Genomic DNA, 9875 nt, shown 5'->3' on the forward strand with positions numbered 1-9875 from the left:
GAGAGGCCCAGGCAGAATCAAACCCAGGCCTTCCAGATGGTATTCTAACTGTGAGGCAGCAGTGCTAACCACTGCTCCACCAAGTTGCTGTTTAATTTCCATGTTTTTAGTAATAGAGAAGCTGACTGCTATGTCTAGGACACTAACAGTCTGTTTTACATTGTACTTCATGACCAGTTTCAGTGAATGTGTTTGAAAAGTTGGTTGAAACATCTCCTTGATGTTTCAAGGTAAAAACATCAGGCAACATGGTTGGGGGGTTTGATGCATTATCTGTAATTTCACAGTTTGTACAGCAGGTGGAGCTAAAACATTGACCAAAGACTAAAAAGGACAACGGCTCATGTGTTCAATAACTGCTTCTAAACATCAACACATGAGTCAACCTGCTGAATCAGACACAAACTAGCTGAATGTGGCTATAGAGACACAGGAAATTTTTTTCTTTAGTCACAAAATAAATTAAACTGTTCAAATTCCAGTAGTGTGTTAGTTAGTTAATTACTATAGTTAGTTAAGAAATCGGGAGGAGGGTCGGTCGGTCTGTCGGGAGAAGGGTCGGTCCGTCGGTCGAAAGGCCGGTCGGGAGGAGGGTCGGTTGGTCGGTCGGGAGGATGGTCGGTTGGTCGGTCGGGAGGATGGTCGGTTGGTCGGGAGGAGGGTCGTCGGGAGAAGGATGGGTTGGGAGGAGGGTCGGTCGGTCGAGAGGAGAATGGTCTGTTGGTCGCAGGATGCTCGGTTGGGTGGAGGATGGTTGGTCGTTCGGGAGGAGGACAGCCGGTCGGGAGGGTGTAGGATGATTGCTGTCATAGTCCTGGGGACTTTTTTGACCCAGAGTTTTGAGTTTGTTCTTCTTAGTCCTTAATTAAGAATTTTCATGTTTAGGATTTTCCAGGTTGTGGTCAAAAGTTATAATGCTGTGTGTAGAGGTTAGCACAGTGTCTCTACTGCATTATCTCTCACACAGCTTTAACTGGACAGAGTTACTTTAAATCATAGAGATGTACTTGAGATTCACTCTGGCATAAATGAGCAGCATGCTAAGGCCCCAGATGATTTCACTCACTGTTTGATGGTAACTGAAGACAGTGGTGCTGTGGTGGGATTTACCTCAAATCACTGCACTCACGGGCCACTTTGAGTACACCTGTTCAGCTGCTCAGTGATGCAAAAATCAACTCATTCACATGGCAGAAACTCAATACATTTTGACATGTATTGTCAAGACAACTAATTTAAGTTCATAACAAGCAGGAAAATCAGTCTCAGTCTCTGCTTCGACGTTCAGGTGGTATGGCCAGACATTTGCATAAACAACATGACTCCATCCTGCTTTGTGCCAATGGTTCAAGCTGCTAGTGGTGGTGTAATGGTGTGGGGAATATTTTCTTGGAACCTTTTGGGTCTCTTAGTACGGGTGGAGCATAGTTCAAACAGCACAGAAGTTGCTGTAAATAATATGAATTTTCTGGTTAATATCAGCAGTTCAGGGTGAAATGTGTGAGGCACACTCTGAGCCCATTGGTACAAACTGAGCAGGGTTTAACTGCCACAGCCTACTGGAGTATTGCTGTCTCCATCCCATTCTGATCACAGTTTTCTGATCTTCTCATGGCTGCTTCCAGCAGGATAAGGTGCTGTGCCACAAAGCTCAAATCATTTCAACTGGTTTCCTGAACATAACAGTGAGTTTTCATGGTACAACCCAGTCCTAACTAGGTATAACTAATACAGTACCTGGGTGATGTATACTACTAATATTTACATGTCTGTATGTTGTCCTACTCTGGCAGTTGGAAAAAAAATAATGGGAAATAATGAGTGACATGCAGGTAAGTGTACTATCTGAATCTGAATATAAACACAGCAGTCTTCTTATTCTTGTAAGAAATATAACAGCAAATTCAAGCTATTTGTTGAAAACTTGGCATATCTCGGCAGAGTGTGCAGTGCGTGGTTAAAAAAAATTAAGGAGAGCGAGGGAGCAGAAAGCCCCAACAGAGTTTATTGGTTACATTGTTCAAGTACAAGAGATCAAAGATCAAATTAAATACACACACACAAAAAAGAAATGGCATATTATCGGATTTTCCTTATGAAGAACGAGGTTTTCTTCAGTTGCTTTGCAAAAAAAACGCAATTGACTCCCCGAATAGAAACAATTTCTAAACTCACACACGACTTTAATACACACCGATCAAACATGACTCTGGCTACTGACTGGTGAGGAGCGTCCGTGTGTGTCTACTTTCCCCACAACAGTCCGTGTCACTGCGCCTGCTTCTCCTCAGTGCTGCGCTCACACCGTACGACACTGGATGTCAGTCGACAAGCGTTTCAAAACTTGTCCCCAGCGTTTGCTTTTCGTGTTATTGAAGCGCTTTTCAGCGTGGATGAGTTCCCTTGAGGCCCAACTTTTCGTATTGTTGCGCGGCTCAGAGAGCTATGGAAGCTCGTTTCCGCCACTAAAAAAAAAAAATCGCCATCCGTAACGCAAAATTTTGAGTTATTAACTCGAAATTTCGAGAAAATAACTCGAAATTTCGAGAAAATAACTCGAAATTTCGAGTTAATAACTCAAAATTTCGAGTTATTAACTCAAAATTTCGAGAAAATAACTCGAAATTTCAAGTTATTAACTCGAAATTTCGAGTTACAGATGGCGATATTAACTTGAAATTTCGAGTTAGCACAGCCAATCAGGATGCAGGAACGGATGCAGGAACGTCATTTCCTTGTTACCGGAAGCACAGGGCACAGCCGCACTCGGGTAGAGACTGTGCTGCATTGTCGCCAGGGTTTTCAGGTAGAGATGTAGTCTAACGAGTGGTAACTATCTAAAAGGTATGTAATCAGTGCAGATTTTTTCCGTTATGCCTCACTTATATGAAATATTTTAACACCACACGCTAAGATCGGTCTGGGGGTCGATGTTGAAGTGGCGGCATGACGGCACTATGTGCACAGCTTGGCTTGGCTAGTCGCCGTGCTAACGTAGCTGCTAACGTTTCCTCGTTCCGCTGTGAAAATAAATCAGATGTTCAACGTATGTTCCGCATGACTTTTCTCCCAGGTCATTCGCATCCCACCTGTCATGACATTTCGCCCCACAATTTGAGAACCACTGATTAGTGTTTAATTGCAGGGAAGGTATATTACCCAGGAAGTTATATTACAAGCTTCTCAACTACATTAAGTACACTAGACACCGAGACTTGATGATCATATGGTGGATTCATAAGTGATCATTTGTACATACTTGTTTACAGCATGGAAGACCTGACTGACTTCTTGAGACGAAGAGAAGTCTCTGAGGAAATAATACAAACCCTGGAGAATGAGAAGGTACATAATTCTAATTTTTTTTTCTTTTAAATACTACTTTTTTCATTCAATATATAATTGTATTTTCAAATATATATATGTGTGTGTGTGTGTGTGTGTGTGAAAGTGAATTATTTTTCCCTCTGTAGATCGATGCCAGTGTTATAAATCTGATGTCAGATGAGGAGCTGAAGACTTATCTACCATCATATGGTGATCGCCTTGCAGTATTTGGATTTTGCAGACGGCAGGGCAACAGCCGAAAGTCGACGCTTTTTGAACGTCTGAAAACCAAATTGTCCAAAAGAAAAACATCTGAAGATGGCAGCAGCACAGCGCAAGAACATTCAGAACCAACCCATAAAAGAAATGCTCTGAAGACAAAGAGAAAAATAGAAATAGGATGGATGCATTATGATGAAGATGCTGATGTTTTCAAGCAGGTTAGAGCTAGACGAGGAGGAGGGACAAGAAAAATGGTAATTTGCAAGGACGCTAAGAAAAGTGACATATTACAGGTTGCAAAAGATCTGTTCTTTCCAAATGGAGGAAATGTTCGGGGGCCCTTAACAGATTTTGAATGTGATCTAAAGGATTATCAAGAGATGACAGTTGATGGTGGATTAACAGTTGGAGAAATGTACAATGTTACAAAACTAAATATCCTTAGGTTTTACCTGACCACAAAAAAAACCCAAAGCAGCCCAGGTTTGCAATCATCTTCTCAAGACCAAAACTCCTCTTCTTTTACTGTTGCTACAGTTTCTTCATTTGCTCCTTTTGAACAAGTCAGCCCTGATGTGACACAAACTGTAGACACTACAGACAATAACCTTTCACTCTCTTCCATGCAGGCTGTAAGTGATAACTCTTCTTACAGCAGTGACATTGTTTTTGTTGGACCCGTCTCTGACAGTGAGTCAATAAATTTGGACGACACCCTGGTTTTAACTCCACAACCTGGCCCAACCAGTGAGAGAATGAAAAGAGTACTAGTCGTTCACAGAGGGCAGGTAATGCCAGAGCTCATTTCACATTTTAGTGCTAATGATCTCGAAGATGTTGACATTAAAATCCAGCTTGTACTGCCTGATGGAACACCTGAAAAAGCTTATGATCATGGAGGAGTTGTAAGAGACTGTCTTTCAGAATTCTGGAAGGAATTCTATGACCAGTGCACCACTGGAACTGCTTACAAAGTGCCCTTCTTAAGGCATGATTTTGGGCAGCAGGAGTGGGAGAGTGTGGGCAGAATCATTGCATTTGGATGGGCCACAGAGAAATATCTCCCTGTGAAAATTGCCCCTGCCATTCTGGAACAAGCTGCCTTTGGATATGTGAAGAGTGATATTGTGGAGAATTTTCTCAAGTTCATGCCTGAATCTGAGCGTACAGTGTTAGAGGCGTGGCAGTCAGATTTTAGCAGTGTGGACCAAGAAGAACTTGTAGACATACTTGATAACCAGAGCTGCAGAAGGATGCCAACAGCCTGCAATGCTACCGAAGTCCTAATGGAGCTTGCACACAAAACACTTGTCCAAGAGCCTGCCTATGTCATCGAACAGTGGGCGAAAACACTCAGCACTGCAGGTGAAAGCCTTTGTGATCTGTCTTCAGTATATGAAGCCCTCCAACCAAATGTGAGAAAGGTTCTCGGGTGTTTCACTTTTCCTGAAACAATGACGACCCATCAGAAGGTTATTCAGAAATACCTAACTACATATGTGAAGAATGTTGAGAAGCAACATTTGTGCTTGTTCCTTAGGTTTTGCACAGGTTCAGACTTATATCTTGGAAAGAACATCATTGTTGCATTTAACGAACTTGAAGGTTTCCAGAGGCGACCTGTGGCACACACATGTGGATGTGTACTGGAGCTGTCAATAAATTATGACAGCTATCCTGATTTTAGTTCTGAGATGAACAGAGTGTTGGAATCCAATGTGTGGGTCATGGACATTATCTAATACTTTAATTCACAAACACTGGATCTGGACCCACAGATTTGTACAAGAGATTGTATTTGAGTTGTGCACTAAAACAGAACTGTTACAATGTGAATCACATGTTTCAAAACTGATTCCTGAGAAAGTTATTGGTGAAACACTAATTGAATTCAACTTGAGGTACAAAATTAGAGACTTGAATTTATTTGTGTGTGTTCTTATTACACGGCAATATGTTTTGAAAACACTTGATTAATGCACTTCTGCAGAGGTGTCAAAGTGGCAGCCTGGAGGCCTTTTTATAAAAATTCCTATTGCCTCATTCAGCATCTGCGCATACCAAGTTAAAAATCAAAGTATCTTTACACATTTATAAATTTTTTCTATAATTTCATTAGCCATACTCAATCCAAAAAAAGAAGGAAAAACTTAATTTAAATCTGACAGTTTAGTTATCTAATGTTATAAAGTGAGATTATAGTGGCTCCTCAGAAGTTACAGTTTGAGACCCCTGCAGTAATATAGTTAATATATCTAACATGTTCTATTATAATGCACAAGTTTTAATGTTTACAAGTTCAGTTTTATATTATATGCCAGTAATTCAATAGTTATTTTTTGTGCACCTCTATTCAGCCATCTGGGTTATGGTGACTATGTTGCTAAAATGAGTGGCCATAAAGCATAATTGATATATTTTTATTTTGGACTTAAGTGAAATCAACAAGTGCTCAGCTGGGGGTTGTTTCTTGATGTATCAGGAGGGATAAAAGTCTTGTTTCTCCCTTCTTTCATTGCACTGCATGACTGATTTTTCTTATTAACTTTTTTCCCCAATATTTTTTCAGCTTTAAACCTTAATGTTTTTGGTTCATAGAATTTTAGGCCACTATGTTCTTATTTCAGAAAGTTTAGGACATCTTTGTAAAATCTTGCCATTTTACCTGTTCTTATCTTAAATTCTTTGATATTTTACAAGTTTTGCACATTTTTGATTTGTGTAGTCACTTTTGTTTTAACTTACTGCTCTGGATTAAATGTTAATTGCTAAGTGTCCCTGTTTTTGAGATTTGTGTATTATAATAAAGTATTCAAGGAGACTACAATGACAGAGCTCAGTTCATTTTTATATATATTTTTGGACAGACAATCATCACCTTGCTTAGTTAAGCTCATCTATAAGCTAGATTTTCTATATAAAAAAATCTAGACAACCAAATTAGTAATTTAACATTATCAGAAAAAAATAAAATTAAGAGACATCAAAAATGAGATACAAGTGAACAAGGATTAAAAAAAATATCTTCAGAAAGCTAAAATCATAAATCCACCATGAGACATATCACTTTACCTTAATGATCTCCAAATACCAGGTTTGACAGGCAGCATGTGTAAGATTTAAGCCTTTGTACATGAAAAAACTGGGATGTTCTCTTTGTGCAGACAACAATTACTGTAGAAATAACAACAAAAAAAAAGACTAGATTAAGATTAAGATAGTGTTTATTTGTCACATGCACAGTTATACACAGTACAATGCACAGTGAAATGTATTTTGTACCTGCAACCATATATACACACACATATAAATAAGAAGAATAAAAAAAAAAAAAAAAAAAGTAATTCACACTATACACTATACTCTATATACTATACAGTGTGAATTACTTTTTTTTTTTAATTTTTATTCTTCTAAGCCAGAGGACTAACTGTTCCTAAGGAAGCACAAAGGTTAAAGGACATGTGCTTTCAACAGCTCTGTCAAATGCATAAATAGGTATAACCTTTAAGGCAATGTCTCCAACTGAGCAAGCATGAGCTGCCTTAGTTGTACATACAGATCCACTGTATCAAACACATCATTTGTGAAGCCCAGAGCATGTTCAGCCATCAGTTCTACACAGAGATGAAAGACATCCTCATCACATGGAAAGTCTTTGAACACACATTCTTCAAGGCAGGCTTCAACTTTCTCCATATTGACATGCTGGAGACAGTCTCTCGCTCCATAGATGTCTGGGAGGGCATACATAAAAGACGGTCGACCATGAGGACTGCGGGAGTTGTGGACTGGGCGTATTCTGTGGTCGTTCCAAGCCAAAGCAACTTCGTTTAATTCCTCCTTGATGACAAAAATACACACAAGTAACATTTTTAATTTAAACATGTACAAAAAACAACTAACTTCTGCATAAATTATGTTAGATTACGTGACACCATTATTGTACCTTTGTAATGCAAACTTTGTTCTAATTTCACTATTTTTAAGATTAAGATTAAGATAGTGTTTATTTGTCACATGCAGTTATACACAGTACAATGCACAACATGTTAATGTATATACATAGGCACAGTTGTGGCTTAGATCATGATGTATGCATTTTAATTTATTTTTAGCTAAAACTGTATATGTATAATATGGGGATTTGAATTCTTATTTATTTATTAGTTTTGGCCCACTATAAATGATCAATTTCAGAGACACATATAAACCCACATAATGAATTTGTAATATGTGTACCTTGATATTCATTTTAATATATTTATCTGAAAAAAAGAGATCAGATTTAAAACTATAATTTTCATGTGTACTTTAATGTATACAGTATTTCAGCAATATGCCAAAGGCCATGTATGCTGCTAAAACAGTCAGTTACAACAGATATCAGTAGGTAAACTCACCTGTATAATGTGAAGAAAGCAGAACTGGACCAATGATTTGTCCAAGAACGAGTCTGAGAAGTGTCCATCCTCTCTTAGTTTGTCAAACAGGTCGATCCAGTACTGGACACACTGACTTCGTAAGATTAGCCACCATCTTTCAACACGCTGATTTCCTGTACTTGCTCCAAAAGTGACATGATCAGTTTCTGAATCACTGTCTGAAAAATGTAAAAACCTTTGCATCTGGGCCACATGGACGTTTTCTGTTCCTAAATCTAATCTCACTCGATCAGGGCATCCACCATGTTGAATCACGGCATCCATGTAGTAACCAGCAATCACTCTGGGGTCATTATTTGTCTTGTAAGCTTCAAGCCATATAACGCTCCTTGAGAAGCCGTCAATACATCCACTTATTGCAATTCCAAATGGCTTAAGCTTATCGTATCCGTCGATGTGCCACACATAGTTGGGGCCTCTGCTATGATACACTCGCCTCCGCAGTCGTCTACGGGACCTTAAATCCACACCTTCACCGTCGAGTAAACGGAGCAGAAGACGAACTGTTTCTCTGTCAGTCACAATTCCATTCATCCAACACTTCTGGTGCATCCAGCGATATCCATGTGACTGACCTGAGTTTTCCAGTTGCGCTTGTATAAAAGCCGCCACCTCTTCCACCTCAGTTTTGTTCTTTCTGCGCCAAAGTCTGTTCTTGTGTAAGATCCTTTCGAGGGTGCGTTTGCTGATAATGATGCCATGTGATTCAGCTAATAACGCAAGGATTTCATCGTTTGTAAATCCTCGCTGAAAGTACTTAGCAATTTGCTCATTCATGATCGGATCTGTACTGGTAGCTTAGCTGTAGCATTGATAACTGGTGTCTTCCGGGTTTTATTTCCGTAACAAGGAAATGACGTACCATCACCACGCATCTTGATTGGCTTTGCTAACTCGAAATTTCGAGTTATTAACTCAAAATTTCGAGTTATTAACTCGAAATTTTGAGTTATTTTCTTGAAATTTCGAGTTATTAACTCAAAATTTCGAGTTAATAACTCAAAATTTTGAGTTATTTTCTTGAAATTTCGAGTTATTAACTCAAAATTTTGAGTTAATAACTCAAAATTTTGAGTTATGGATGGCGATTTTTTTTTTTTTAGTGGCGGAAACGAGCTTCCATAGAGAGCAGCCAAAATGAAAGCAAAGTATCTGAGTGGAGAATGGGTGCTCCACCTCCATTGCGTCACCCATCTGTAAAATACAGGAGGAGAGCTGTAGAGGGCGGGAATGGGCGGGGACCCGGTTGGTCGGTCGGGAGTTTTAGCAGTATGGTGTCACTATAAAAAGCAGAAAGTGGACTGATTTTTCATTTGAAAAGCAGACTGGCGTGACAGCCATCATCGGAATAACCACATTTTTAAAGTTAGAAAAAAAAAAAAAGAATTCAATTTTTCTATGAATGTACTTTTACATTCCTGCTTCGTGGATCTGCCCCACAGTAAAACATTGCTGTCGACGACGCTCCTGAAATAAGATCACTAAATATATGAAGAGTATCACGTTCAAGGAAAAGGATTCAGACAGGACGGTGGTGCAGATGTGTCAGAGTCGTTAAACTTAATATTTTCACATTTAATTGACATAAACGATTAAAAGAAACCACAGTGTAAACAGCATTATTAAGCGGAGCGACTGGAGAGATCATTGTTTGGACGGACCGGCAAACTCGGGGCTGAAAAACCGAAAATTGAAATATTAAAGATCCCGCTTTCCTCGCAGTTTCACTAAATCATTCGTGGCACTCAAACTACAGCAAACTATGGATGGAGACAGTAGAAGTGTCAGTGGCGCACAGCAGCGGACACCGCTGTGGGTTGTGTGTTTGGGCTCTCGGCTGCGGTTCCATTTCTATTATAACGAGACTCACGGGCTGGTCGC

General features: G+C 39.4%; 2 protein-coding genes across 3 annotated transcripts; one reads left to right on the forward strand and one right to left on the reverse strand.

Moving 5' to 3' along the window:
* Positions 1-2717: 2717 nt before the first annotated feature.
* LOC115784336 (uncharacterized) lies at positions 2718-6360 on the forward strand. 2 transcript variants are annotated; one of them, XM_030735530.1, is made up of 3 exons: positions 2718-2844; positions 3270-3345; positions 3452-6360. In XM_030735530.1, exon 3 carries the CDS (start codon positions 3498-3500, stop codon positions 5289-5291), a length of 1794 nt encoding a protein of 597 aa, XP_030591390.1. In that variant the 5' UTR covers positions 2718-2844; positions 3270-3345; positions 3452-3497; the 3' UTR covers positions 5292-6360. The 2 variants fall into 2 exon arrangements, with proteins under 2 accessions (XP_030591390.1, XP_030591389.1); XM_030735529.1 differs by having other exon boundaries at positions 3474-6360.
* A 584-nt stretch (positions 6361-6944) lies between these two features.
* On the reverse strand, positions 6945-8935 carry LOC115784358 (uncharacterized). The gene is made up of 2 exons (XM_030735570.1): positions 7953-8935; positions 6945-7392 (listed from the first exon to the last, which is right to left on the reverse strand). Exons 1-2 carry the CDS (start codon positions 8769-8771, stop codon positions 7057-7059), a joined length of 1155 nt encoding a protein of 384 aa, XP_030591430.1. The 5' UTR covers positions 8772-8935; the 3' UTR covers positions 6945-7056.
* Between the last annotated feature and the right edge of the window lie 940 nt (positions 8936-9875).

This window comes from Archocentrus centrarchus, chromosome 8 (genome assembly GCF_007364275.1).
Source record: "Archocentrus centrarchus isolate MPI-CPG fArcCen1 chromosome 8, fArcCen1, whole genome shotgun sequence".
Taxonomy (NCBI): Eukaryota; Metazoa; Chordata; class Actinopteri; order Cichliformes; family Cichlidae; genus Archocentrus; species Archocentrus centrarchus.